Raw genomic sequence first — 12,569 nt, 5'->3', positions numbered from 1 at the left:
ATCAGTAAGAAAGACAGAATTCAAAACTACTGGTGGAGGAAATGTTCACATATTTTACTTCCTGGAAGTAAAAGCACCAGTAATATGTACTGTGTATACCTATATACCGTCCACAAGTGAAAGTCCTGAAATACAAACTGATTAAATTAAAGCTAGACAACCAATAACATCAAAATCAAACGTTTATAAGCCTTAAGATTTCTTTCCAGTATGCTATCATGACAGGATAGACTGATACAGGATGGTCAACAGGGAAGCTGAAATCAGTGAGAGAATTATAAACTGAATTACTGTACAACAGGGGAGACCGAGAGATGGTTAAAACACGTTTCATTTCATTTCTCCAATCAGGAAGCGAGGGATCACCTGATTTACTCCAAAGCTCCACATGTCAGCATTCTGTGGCACAGACAGTTTTAGAGAGAAAGAAGTTCCTTTTGATTCTGAGGTAAGAAAGCTTTTTTTTTTTTTTTACTTCACATATTTTGTGTGAAAGCACAAAATGGCGGCAGACATCACGACACAAGACAGCATAATTCTTCAATAAATTTTATTTGGAAAAAAAAAAAAAAAAGGCCATTATACTGGGGATTGTTGAAGCTTTAGCCTTATGTACAGAATAGGAAGAAACACACACAAGTAGCTAATCAGTCTAACAAGACATTTGTTGAAATGCTGCAAATTTAACCCTGAGTCATCTGATCACAGCAAACAAGTTTAGATTGCAAAAAAAAGGGAGATATTGAGGACATTAAATTGTTTAACAGTGTAAAACAAAGCAAATAACATAAAGGCTGAACGGCAGCACAGCTCTCCTTCCTCTGCAGCAATGGGGGTCTATTTTTTGTTGATTTCATCATATGTGTCTATCCTGCGCCCGGCTCTCAGACGCTGTGGGAATAAAGATTCAATTAAAAAATAATAATAATAATAAATCAGAAAAATAAATAAATGCTGAGATTAATAGCTAAAATAATCACGTCATTTATTTTTCAGATGTAGCGGTTGGACAGCCGTCACGTTTTATCTTACCTGGTAAGGCTCATTGTTGGACCTGCTGGTCACTTCGTTTGGTATGAGAAGCTCTCTAGCAGAGCCTGAGGGTAGACATATTCACAATTTTAATATGAGCTGCAAACAGGCGGCAGTTATTTTTAAATACTCTAAATGTGATGTCCCACTTTTACTAAAGTTTCGATTGCCGTTGACAAACTTCACATTTGTGACTGGTCTTCTAACAATGAAGTGTTTATGATAGTATATGGGTAAAAAAAAAAAAAAAATGACAGGAACGGCTCTGATACGCAAGTAAATTGCTTGAAAAGTTAAGGAATCCATTTGTTTGCTCTCTCGCTGAGAGTTAGATGAAAATATCGGTAACATTAAGTCTAAAAAACAGCTGGACTGTCTCCGTCAGCATTGTGCTGTTTTTTTTTTTAATTATTTCTCCCTTTGGATGGGTCGGATGGGAAAAAAAAACCTGGAAATTCGTGCGTTTAAGAGGACAGAGGCTTTGATTTCTGGTGTAACATTTCCAGTTTTCAGCGTGAAATGTTACATACATACACCAGTTTCATGGAGGCCGGAGAAAAACAGCGTGGACGTCAACACTTTGCTGTTAGTGTGATATTTTCTATATTGATATACAGCCACATCTGAATTTCTGTTGCACATTCGTCGCACATTAATTATGATAAGAAGGCAATGAGAAATGAATAAACATTGTGAAGTGTCACATTATCGGGGTATTCTGTTGTAATTGACAATGTTGCCTGTAAATCTGAAGGAATGACTCAGCATTTTGTTCCTGTAAATCAGGGAGTATGCAAAAAGCAGTTCTGAACTTGTGAAAGAATGGGTTACCAAAAAAACGTTCCTATGTGACCTTTTGGAGTCTCTGCACTGCACATGTTTCCAGGCTTTGTGAAATGCTAATTGGCTGCTTGTAATAGCCTCATTTTTACCATACAGACGTGAATGGAACCACAAAATGATGCGTGACTATTTCTGGAAATTATTCAAATGAATTGTGTTCAATGATTCTGGTCTCTGACAAAACAGAGAGTAATTCCCACCATTTAAAACCATGAAACTGTTTTGCCACACAAAGATTTGCTCCATCATGAAATAATGAATCGTCATTATATACCAAAGCTTCTCGGTTTTATGTACTGCATCCTAATAACGGTCCATAACAAATCTTCCACGCATGCATCGCCATGTGATGCACGAATTAGAGATAAACAGGTAGGAAGGAAGGAATAGATTACTTTTATGGTGAGAGGTGGACTGAGAGTTGAACTGAGAGGCCCGACTTTTAGTCATCAGGAGATAGACAGCCGCTCCCACCAAAATGGTCGCCACCACGTCTCCCATGATCAGTCCCACGATGGAGGCCATGTCCAAATTCACGCAGTTGTCACAGGCTGGACAAACACGCACAAACACACAGAAAACTGCTCTTTGAGAATCTGACAGATGTAATATATATATATATATATATATATATATATATTTTGTGAAGTAAGTTATTATTTTCTGTTAAAGTCTATGTTACCATGGTAAACGTTTTAAAACACACAAGTAAGGTAAGTCCACACAGATCCCTTAAAAACATACACACTGCATGACTGCTTTTGTAACAATATACAGGACATAAAGTAGGCAGCTGAACTTACATCGAAATTTCACAAAGATTTTCGCTGGATCACTGTTATCTTTGACGACACACTGGTACTCCCCTGAATTGTCATCTCTGTATTCCACAAATCCACCCTTTATTGTGATATTGGACTGTAAATCAGAGGTTTTTATCAGTAATCCCGGTTTACAAGATATTTTAATCCCATCAGATACTGTTTGCACGGTCAGTTTCAGGTCTTCGGCTTCTGTAGGGAAAAAAAAAAAAAACAAACCTTCATGAGATGATTATTGAACCATTTTTTGCAGATTTTCACAGACACACACACGATACGATTCACGGTAAATAATATTTCACATATGGAGGCCCTGGCATGCTACCACATTTAAAAGGTAAAGAAAATGCTTTGGGAGAAATTAGATGAAGCTGGCAAACATTTATATAAACACCCGACACAATCCTACCTGTCAGCGTCACGAGCAGCAGCAGACAGCCAGACAAAACTGAGGGCCATTTCATCGTGGCTTCGCTCAGAGTTCTGCTGAAGACAGACAGAGACGAGTTAGAGACGAGAGCAGAAACCAGGAAGGCCACCATTTTCTGCTGCCAGTCAACCATTTCATTCTGCTAACAGTCGCAGATAGGCGATAATGGCAAGAGACAAACACAAATAAACAAATGCAACATGATATTCACAACTAATTAGAAACTTAAACACTGACCTCAAAACAAACCAAAAACGAAAACAGAAACCTTCCAAAATAAGGCTGCTGTGCCCAGGTCTAGATCTCCGTTTGTCAAAGTGTCTCAAACTGTTGTGTGTGTACAGAGGAAGTGACTGTGAGTTGAAGCAGGCTCTGTTGGTTTGTGCATCTGGAGGACTCCCACCATACGTTCACCGACATGGTGGAGTCTAATCCAACGAGCAAAACAAATGATGAGCTAATTAAATAGGATTCAATCTCACAGACAGATTAGTGAAATACCACAATAATACAAATGTACCACAAAAATCTTGCTGTTAATATTTCAACACTTGGTGAAGAGCACTTTTTTTTTAATGCTAGGATATACTGCAATCTGAATAAAACAAAACAGGGTATGTTATATACAGCACAATGAACTGATGAGTCCAACCTTTAAGTGGGAGTTCATTTTATCTATATTTATCCACATTTTGGAAGTTTTTCTACCCGTATGCCACTATGCCACTACTTTTGTCGAAGCAGCTTGCACCTTTGCAAAAAGTCACAAACAGGAATCTGGTGAAGGAAAACAAAATGAAAATGGAAATGAAGCCGTGACCTGTTTTCTTTTCAGCTGAAATGACTGATCAGTCTGTTAACACTGTCTGTCGAGTTGCTCTGAGAGTTACGGGGAGCAGCTCCATCTGGTAAGACAAAGACACTGACACAACCGTGTGTGTTCAGATAAATATTTTAATTGCCTGCATGTTGAAAATATTTGCCCTGCTGTGTGCGACAGACTACAGCTCCCAGAAACTGAAGAAGGAGCATCAGCGAGAGGAGAAGAGAAAAGAAGAGAAGAGAAGAGAAGAGAAGAGAGATGCTCCCACATCACAATTATACTTCCTGTTTGAACACAAAGCCACAGCAATTTGTGACCTAGAGGTAACACCTGGCACAAGCACGCACACACACACACACACACACACACAAAACATAACTATTTACTTCTTGCACCTGCTCCTCTATAATTCCCAGAAAACACACGCGCAGTGAGAAACTGCAACACACACTCATCCGAAACGCTCTGTCAAAAAATACACAGTAACCTCGGCACTAACGCAGCAGCCTCCATATTTTCCAGTTTATATATCAACTTAGAGCACCCCCTGGTGAGCACCATCACCATCACAGGAAGGCCAGCACTGATGTACAACTTCAATATTATCTTTATTAGACATCCTCTTTTATGCACATATGCTTATGCATACAAATATACAGTACACGGCATGTTACATGTCCATATACAAATACATACTCTATAATTCAGGACCACCTTTCTGAGGTGAATTTAAAATCTCACATACAGTACATTGTTTCGGGACATTCTGGAGTTAGCATAGAACATTTAATGCATCCAATAATGCAGCGGGGACAGCGAAGTTATGAGCATGTGGTTACAGGAGGAAATCATCTCAAAACATTTTTGGAACAACACAGTTAGCAGTGTGTTAAATACACAAGCGCTCGATTCGGAGAGACAAAACTATGGAGGACAGAGTGGTGAGAACCAGGAAGAGCAGGACCAAGTGGTCTGCGGCTCCTGGTCGTCCTGGTGGGGAGACTGAGTGAGTGAGTTAGGGGCAGTTGTTCTGGGTTTCCTCTTGGACAGCTGCACTGTTGGAAGTACTCATGCATGCATGTACAGTCTGTGTGTTAACGTTTGAGGTAAATCAAAGCCAGATCTCTTCACTGCTTGTGCTGTTCACCTTATAGATGTAGCCGACCATCGGATACCTGGCAAAACCTGGGAGCCGTCGGGGAGAGAGGATTCAGAAGGCAGAATGATAAAAAGCGCAGACTGCCGTTGCAGCCACGCTCAAACTGAAGTGTGAAAAATGAAAAATGCAGCAGTATCAGAATGTATTTCCCTGACCTCTGGCGGCGTAGGCTAAAGACAGATCTTCTTCCTCCTCTTCCTCTTTCTTCTTCTCTCCCACACTGTTTTGCTGGGCGGCCTCTCGGGCTACAAGAAGAGATGGAAGAAAGATGACGGGCACGGGGGAGAGATGTAACAATGAGCCTGAAGGGAAGGGAAGGTTTAGGAAGTATCTATTTATTTATTCTTTTGATTAGGAGACTTCACCTCTATGTGAGAAAGGACGGATGTTCTTAGAATCTGACAGTCGTACTTTTTGGACTCGGTACATCATGTTTCAATTGTGTCTTGAGGGGTTTCTCATTTGTTGTTCGAGTTGACTTCAGATACTTCCACCAAAGATAAATGCTCTTCCGAGATATTTCTACATCTTTTATCTCTCTGCTCTCGACAGAGGCTGACGCCTGAAGCTGATACTGATGATGCCCTCCGTGAAGTTACATCCACATGACGGTTCTCTCCAAGGATGTTATTAGCAATTATTACCCAAGCTGTTACTCATCAGGGTAAAAGCACGTTCACAGTAGCTTTTGAAACCTCCTATGAAACCTACTATAATTACATATGTGTGTGTAGTTATTCTGCTCTCATGAAAAACAAAATTTCTGTGCAGCATCACCTCATCCGGTATTTTGACCACACCTCATTACGTTAAAATAATGACAGACAGATGATGGCGAATTTACTTAAGCATATGTAATATAAAAAACACTGCAGATCACATTTCCTCACAATTCAACATATTTCCATAAACAAGAGAAACAAATGTAGAGACTCTGGAATACTCACAGGTACGTGATGTAATCCGGCTCGGACTAAACCAGCAACTGTGTGCTGCGTTGAGGGTCTGCAAGATTTCTGGGCTCACTTGTTTGTAAGAAGACCGGGAGATCTTACACCAAGAGAGATATTTGTTTTGAACTATGCTGCTGCCCCCGAAAAAATTTTTCTCACCTTTTCTCAAAGTGCTGAGGTCATTCAGCTGCATGTTGGAAGGCAGAGACATGTTCTCTCTGGGGATGATCTTCATATCGGCTTTCTCCGTCTTCAGATTGGCAGAGATGCTGTGCAGGAAATGTGGAGGAGAGATATAAAAGTTGGATCAGATGTGTTATTCGCTGTCCTGCTGGACGGACATGTTTGTGAAAGTTGCTTTCATGTTTGTTTGCCTTCCGGTGTTTCCTTGCCCTGAGAAGGAAGTTATTAGTGACACATCAGTTAAAGTGGTGTGCATGAAAGTAGGTGCATTATGAGAATAATACTCACTTTTTAACAATGATTTCATAGCATGAATTTCAAAATCACAGGATATTTTCTTGCTCCCTACAAAGGATCGTGGTTAAAGGGCTTAAATGCCGAGGCCTGTATTCAGTTTAGTGAGCGGGACATCCGTGTGTGTGTGGTGAGAGGTGCACACATGAATGTGTGACACATTAACGGAATAAGCATGAATCAACATGACCGACTCGATTGCTGCGTTCGGAGAAAATGACAGCGACTGACAGAAACGTTGAACACCTTTGACACACAATGGCAGAAGTCTGATCGCTTTGTTTACCTTTTCCTGGTCATCAGAATCTCCACTGGCTCATCTGTAACAAATTCAAAGAGATGCATTATCCTGACAAATCCCGGTTACATACATCATGTGCATCAAACATATCATGTATACATCACTGCACACGTCGCCTCACCAATTGACTTGCTTTTGTTTTTTTGCATGAGGCAGAGAACGATTAAACTGAGGATGAGGAGCGCCATGAAGGCCATAGCTCCTCCGGTCACTATCCCCAACATGGGCACCTCCACACGAGACTGCAGGAACTCTGGAGAGAGATGGGGGACATACGGATTTACAGCGGGGAGACAAACACCTGAGAGGCCTGACCGCTTTCCCTCGGCCTTTCACCATCGCTGACCTGTGAGGGTGAGGTTGCTCTGCACCGTTCCCACACTGTTGCTGGCGTTAAGAGAGACGTTCCCTGATAGGCTACTGAGCGTCACCTTCAGCGTGTGATTGGTCAGCCAGGGGTAGCTCCGCGAGTCCAGGATGAAGAAGTCGGACGTGTTGGCTACCAAATGGCCGGACTGGTCCACGAAGGTGATGGTAGCCGGTGGGTTGGATCGTACCAATGCGAAGAGGACCAGGGAGAGACCCGGGTCTGAGGTTTGACTGTAGTGGGCGTTCACCCTGAGGATCTCTGGCTGGACTGGGAAACAGAGGAGAGAGAAAACCTCAGCACTCGGTTTATCCGTAGAAAATGTGTGTCCAGTCATAATCGTGAAACTTCTCACAGACTCACACTGGATGTTGAGTGTCACCGTGGCGTTGTAGCTCTGTCCTGTCCGGGGGTTCGAGGCGACACACACCAGCTCCCTGTCCCACTTTCTGGCCTGAAGAGAGAAGGTGCTGTTGTGATTACTCGCTGGTTTCATGACCTCAGATGCCTCCTGTGATGTCATCACCAGGCGCCTGTTGTTGGGCGACGGCTCTCTCTGCTCCAACCCGTTCAGGTACCAGGTCAGCATCGGGGGGGCGTTGGGATCCCAGCCATCCGATTGGCAGTTGAACTGGTGTGTCGTGTTCTCCCGCATTGTTAACGCGGCCTGGTGCCATCCGTCAATCTTGGGGGCGGGCTCAATGGCACCTGTGGGTGTAGTTGGAGCATGACATGGTTTATCCAGCCTGACTGTAAAGGTAAACCTCTGCATGTGAACCTGTTGGGTCAGATCATCAGTCTGCCAACCGCAAAATCTGATGCTCAATAACAAATATTTAATCTAATTTGTTTACTTAGTATAAAAAAGCAAGTGTAAAATCAACAACACGCGGATACATGCAGTTATTTTTCTTTTATTTTTCCCCAATTTTAGGCGTCTATTTAACATTTCATTTTTAATTCATAATTTCAACTACAAGTTAAATAAAAAAATATATTATTTGTTAACTAGCAAACTTTATTGCTGATATGGTTATTTTGCAATGTTTCCCCCCTGGTCACAGTCTTTATGTTAAGCTAAGCTCAGGTTGGCAGGTTATTGTGTGGTATTGAAATAGTGACAGGGGCTGATTGCTAACTAAGTTGTTAGTAAACCAACTTGTGGTCGGGGTCAGGGGTAATAAAAACATATTTTACATCAGAGAACCAAGTGCTAACACCTACGAATGGCTGAGTTTGACTGTAACAACACGGTTATGACATGTTTCTAGGTAAAACACATTAACCTGAACATCAGCTATGGTTGTATCCTTAGTTGGAAAAAAGATCATGTAGCTGTGAACGTCACCTGTCCAGGATAAAGCCAGTGTTTGAAGGAACACAACAGCAGAGCCTGATGCCCACCTCCGCAGACACACACGCTCCATTCTGGCCCAGTGGAGCACCGCACACACACAATCTACCTGCTTGGAGAAGAAATTAGATAATTATTAGTGTAGAAAAAACCATACAGCATGATGGAGAAAGAAAGAGTTTACTTCACCTGAACCAAAGACTATAGAGACAGATGAGGTATTGCAATCAGTATGTTTTCTACTGTCATCATCTCAATCCACGCGGTGAAAAGTATATTAAAAGGATTGCAAATCTATTTCAAAATTAACAATTCTTTAACAGAAATTCAACTTATTTACACACCAAAACTCTGTTTATGGCTCCTAAAGCTGCAAACAACAAATGTCTGACCAAACTGTTACAGTTGTGTTGTTTCTTGTTTCAACAAGAAAGAAGAATGTGTTCGTTAAAACATTTCATATTTCTGTTCCATTAGGAAACTTTTCACCATGAATCCAAAACGGCTATAAAGATAAGATTTCAGTGGTAACACAATGGATGACCTTTTACTCTGTACAGTCCACAGACTTCACTGCGGACAGCTTTCATTAGTACAAGAGTGAAACTCCATAATTAAGTGTATGGATTATCTCAAGGAACCAGCAGCAGCAGTCTCACAGATGGACATTGCAAAACATAAACAAAGGCTTGATTCCACCGTGGGAAGATTACACTGCAGGTTTTAGTTTGTAATTCAACTGAGTTCGCCTTTTAAAGGCTGAGTGACAGTGAGATGCAGACAATCGCACTGAAGACAAACACAACAGACGTCGGCCCCTCCAGCCTGCCCATCGCAACAATATGAAACATTCCCAATCCTATCTGGGAATTCACACACACAGAAAGTGCCTGGAATGAGTCAGGTCCATGGTCATGTCTAGCGCTTCCTTGCAATCTGGGTCATGTGATCAGTGTGAGAACCTCAGACGAAAGCCGGAACTGAGCTGTCAAGGAAAGGCACATAATTCCACACATCTGGGGACGACCATAGACAATGATCTTTAACACATGCACACACGAGAGCGGATGTTTAAGCAGTTTGCACTCAGGATGCTGGATTTGCACTGAAAGTCAATTTAAAGGCTGCAGAGTGCTGTGTGTTACTGTGAAGGTCTACACACACACACACGCACGCAAATACTGCACTTTGGAACACCGCATGCAGGCATTTCAGTACAAATGTGTGCACTTAAAAACAGAAATGACAGCCCATGTAACTACACACATTGTTACCTCAGCCCGTCCTGCAGATGCTGTTGTGATTCAGCCTGCTGGAGCTCCATGGCAGCAGAGGAGGGAGCGTGACGGAGGGGGATAACAGCAGAGAGATGAGTATCAGCCCTCCCTGGCTCAGTTGCTTTTCCATCTGCATACACTCATGCACCTACTGTATACACACACACACACACACACACGGCTCTCTGCAGGGTATACAGCAGCTCCAGTAGCAGCTTCACTAGATGGCAGCGGCTGGCAGAGAATGGATGACGCAGGCAGTCACGCTGACACCACATCAAAAGAGAGGGAAGGAGGGGTGAGCAGGCAGCTGAGGAGACGGAGAGAGGAAAAGAGGGTGACGGCAGGTTAAAGGAGCAGAGGAGGCAGAAAGGAGAAGGGGTGAAGAGCTTTGTGCAAAACATCAATCTTGAACAGTCTAACAGGAGATTGAACATCTTGTGGTGGATAAGAGAATAAACTGTCAGTTCAGAGGGATGAACCCAAACTCCTCCAAGATTCCTGTCCATCAGCAGGCATGTTGTAGTCACCTGTGATGCACACACACACACACACTACACAGCTCAGATAGTTCAGACTGGAAAGCCTCTGCAGTGCAGCTGCTCGGACCAGAGCGGCAGCACAATGAGCACTGCAGCCATCTGACAAAAAACTGGTCTTCCACACAAGCACTGAGGAAATGACTCTGGTGCAAACACTTGAATCACGTCATTTCATATCAAAATATTTTGTTCGAATAAAAAGGAAGTTCACCTAAAAAAAAACAAAAAACAAAAAAAACGAGAGACATTTTGCGAATACTCTTCCTCTTTGATATTTATCACCTTTAAATGAAGGTTAACAGAAAGCTGTAAAAACGGATGAAACAAAGCTCTTTGAATCCAGTATTGCGTCAGTGAAGGTAAACAGATAGCTGTGAAGATCAATACTGCGCAGCACTCACCTCTTCACTCTGTAAAGCACCAACTGGCGTGCTGTCGACAGTCAGGTCACAGCAGAGCAGTGAAGTCTCCTGAAACTTTGACAAACACAAATAACAAATCTGACCTTAGTCATCACTTTTCTCGGTCACCAGTTTCTCAATGACATAGTTCGTCCATCAGTGAGGCAAAAGGCCATGATTATTTTAATCATCAAGCCTCAGGAAGTTATTTAACATTGCTCATGTCACATTTAGAGAAATAGCATTTCATTTTCAAAAATCACTTATCTTTAAAAAAAAAAAACCTCATTTAAAGTCCATTTACGAACTGCTCAGGGTCAACGTGATAGACATTCAGTCACACTCAGCTGCCGAGCAAATGAGAAAAGCTCCTCTGTGCCTGAGATTTAAAGAAAGTCGTAGCATCAGTCTGAAAACCAGTTACAGCCTGATACACAGCAGATGAGTGTGGACACGACAGTCACCACCATCAAATATTAAAGCTTGCTGTCTGTGTCAGACAAAGCAGGTAACACAAAGACACACAAGTCATGACCTTTTTAAATTATTTCTTTATTTATATATATTTATTTATTCATCTCAGTTTGGTTGATATTCTTTTTAATCATTGTTGTTGCACTTTAGTATTTTTGTACTCAACAGAAATGAACATAAAAACAAAAAAGAAATGGGAAAAAAAAAAAAAAAAAGACAAAATGAACCGATAGAAAACAAAATGAACCCAAAACAGGAGCAGAGTAGAGAGCTGGCTTGCTGAGAAAGGAGGCTGGGATGGAGCGAAAAGATTGAAGTCAGGGACGGTGGGAATGAGCCGGGAAAAGAAAGGAGAAGGAGGGAGAAGGGAAAGAGAAGATGATCAAGCAGACGTGTGTGTGAGGCAGCTCTCTCCTCCCCGTTACCTCTGAATCATGTGCCAGTGCTTTCCATTCACCTCGGCTGTCCCTTCCTGTGTGCCTCTGCTCTTTCCCCTCTCACAAGGATCTGAAACAACAGCTCTGGTAATGGTCACAGTATCAGACAAAGTGGAGCCTCTGGTCTCAACTTTAGTGTTTCTAACCCATCAGGGGACAGGAGGCGTGTGATATCTCCCATTCCATCTATTTCCTCTCCAGAACCCTGAAAGTACTCAACTCATTCTCTTCCAGATCTCAGTTTTGGCTTGTTGTAAACAATGAGAGAAAACAGGAGGAAAGATCTGAAAGAGGAACAAATGAGCTGGAGGGGAAAGTTCAATGAAACGAGGAAAAGGTTCTTCTGCCCACTGATTTCTTTTTTCTTTCTTTTTAAAGGAAGAAACAAAAAATGCACCAGATCAAGTTAATGTCATGAATCTTGATCACTCCTTTAAGAGATTCAGCGAACACTATGAGGGAATGCCAGTAAACAGGAAGTGACGTGATGTGAATGGAAACCACGGGTGCTGCATGACACCATCTACAGCTCTCAGATGCATGATAGCAAACAATACGTCAGCCATGCAGCCAGATCACTGTGATCATCTGGCCAGTATAAACACATACAAGAGGAGCTATGTTCTTTGCACCAGTCTCTTGCTGGACAATTATAGACTCAAAATGCAGGGGTATAGTATATGGGAGGATAAATAGAGGGTCAAACAATAAAAAATAAAATAAAATAAAAATAAAAATAAAAGGAGGGGGTGGGGTAAATCCTCTGCTGTGGTCCCCAGTGTGCTGTAGCCTCCATCTGGCTGTGCTTTAGCTTCACAGGCCTTGGTAGACATGTTTAAGGTGGGCCCACCTTGTATTCCTCTGGTGTGGAAGAATGT

General features: G+C 42.1%; 2 protein-coding genes across 7 annotated transcripts; both read right to left on the bottom strand.

Annotated features, from left to right (window-relative positions):
• Positions 1 to 542: 542 nt before the first annotated feature.
• On the bottom strand, positions 543 to 3,486 carry LOC115053572 (T-cell surface glycoprotein CD3 delta chain). Of its 2 annotated transcripts, none has more exons than XM_029518395.1 (6): positions 3,364 to 3,486; positions 3,106 to 3,179; positions 2,679 to 2,888; positions 2,271 to 2,426; positions 1,033 to 1,097; positions 543 to 891 (listed from the first exon to the last, which is right to left on the bottom strand). In XM_029518395.1, the coding sequence occupies exons 2-6, from the start codon at positions 3,158 to 3,160 to the stop codon at positions 838 to 840; spliced, it is 540 nt and encodes a 179-aa protein (XP_029374255.1). In that variant the 5' UTR covers positions 3,161 to 3,179; positions 3,364 to 3,486; the 3' UTR covers positions 543 to 837. The 2 variants fall into 2 exon arrangements, with proteins under 2 accessions (XP_029374255.1, XP_029374256.1); XM_029518396.1 differs by having other exon boundaries at positions 3,106 to 3,182; positions 3,364 to 3,457.
• A 1,096-nt stretch (positions 3,487 to 4,582) lies between these two features.
• tmem25 (transmembrane protein 25) lies at positions 4,583 to 9,986 on the bottom strand. 5 transcript variants are annotated; one of them, XM_029518394.1, is made up of 10 exons: positions 9,827 to 9,986; positions 8,555 to 8,669; positions 7,570 to 7,914; positions 7,186 to 7,476; positions 7,141 to 7,149; positions 6,961 to 7,092; positions 6,825 to 6,858; positions 6,221 to 6,330; positions 5,264 to 5,353; positions 4,583 to 5,134 (listed from the first exon to the last, which is right to left on the bottom strand). In XM_029518394.1, the coding sequence occupies exons 2-10, from the start codon at positions 8,631 to 8,633 to the stop codon at positions 5,061 to 5,063; spliced, it is 1,164 nt and encodes a 387-aa protein (XP_029374254.1). In that variant the 5' UTR covers positions 8,634 to 8,669; positions 9,827 to 9,986; the 3' UTR covers positions 4,583 to 5,060. The 5 variants fall into 5 exon arrangements, 2 of the variants coding, with proteins under 2 accessions (XP_029374254.1, XP_029374253.1); XM_029518393.1 differs by lacking the exon at positions 7,141 to 7,149; XR_003841459.1 differs by lacking the exon at positions 7,141 to 7,149 and having other exon boundaries at positions 5,085 to 5,134; positions 5,264 to 6,330.
• Positions 9,987 to 12,569: the final 2,583 nt, after the last annotated feature.

This window comes from Echeneis naucrates, chromosome 13 (assembly GCF_900963305.1).
Source record: "Echeneis naucrates chromosome 13, fEcheNa1.1, whole genome shotgun sequence".
Taxonomy (NCBI): Eukaryota; Metazoa; Chordata; class Actinopteri; order Carangiformes; family Echeneidae; genus Echeneis; species Echeneis naucrates.
The sequence above is the reverse complement of the archived record's forward strand: the minus strand, read 5'-3'. Positions and strand labels throughout refer to the sequence as shown.

What these genes read in the sequence shown, in the direction of transcription:
- LOC115053572 (XM_029518395.1), bottom strand. Translation starts at nt 3,160, where the DNA reads ATGAAATGGCCCTCAGTTTTGTCTGGCTGTCTGCTGCTGCTCGTGACG. An exon ending in GTCCACCTCTCACCATAAAA is followed by an intron (nt 1,098 to 2,270) that starts GTAATCTATTCC and finishes GTCTACCCTCAG; the next exon opens with GCTCTGCTAGAGAGCTTCTC. An exon ending in CCAACAATGAGCCTTACCAG is followed by an intron (nt 892 to 1,032) that starts GTAAGATAAAAC and finishes TTATTCCCACAG; the next exon opens with CGTCTGAGAGCCGGGCGCAG.
- tmem25 (XM_029518394.1), bottom strand. Translation starts at nt 8,633, where the DNA reads ATGGAGCGTGTGTGTCTGCGGAGGTGGGCATCAGGCTCTGCTGTTGTG. An exon ending in GGTGACACTCAACATCCAGT is followed by an intron (nt 7,477 to 7,569) that starts GTGAGTCTGTGA and finishes TCTGTTTCCCAG; the next exon opens with TCCAGCCAGAGATCCTCAGG. An exon ending in ATTCTGATGACCAGGAAAAG is followed by an intron (nt 6,331 to 6,824) that starts GTAAACAAAGCG and finishes TTTCCTGCACAG; the next exon opens with CATCTCTGCCAATCTGAAGA.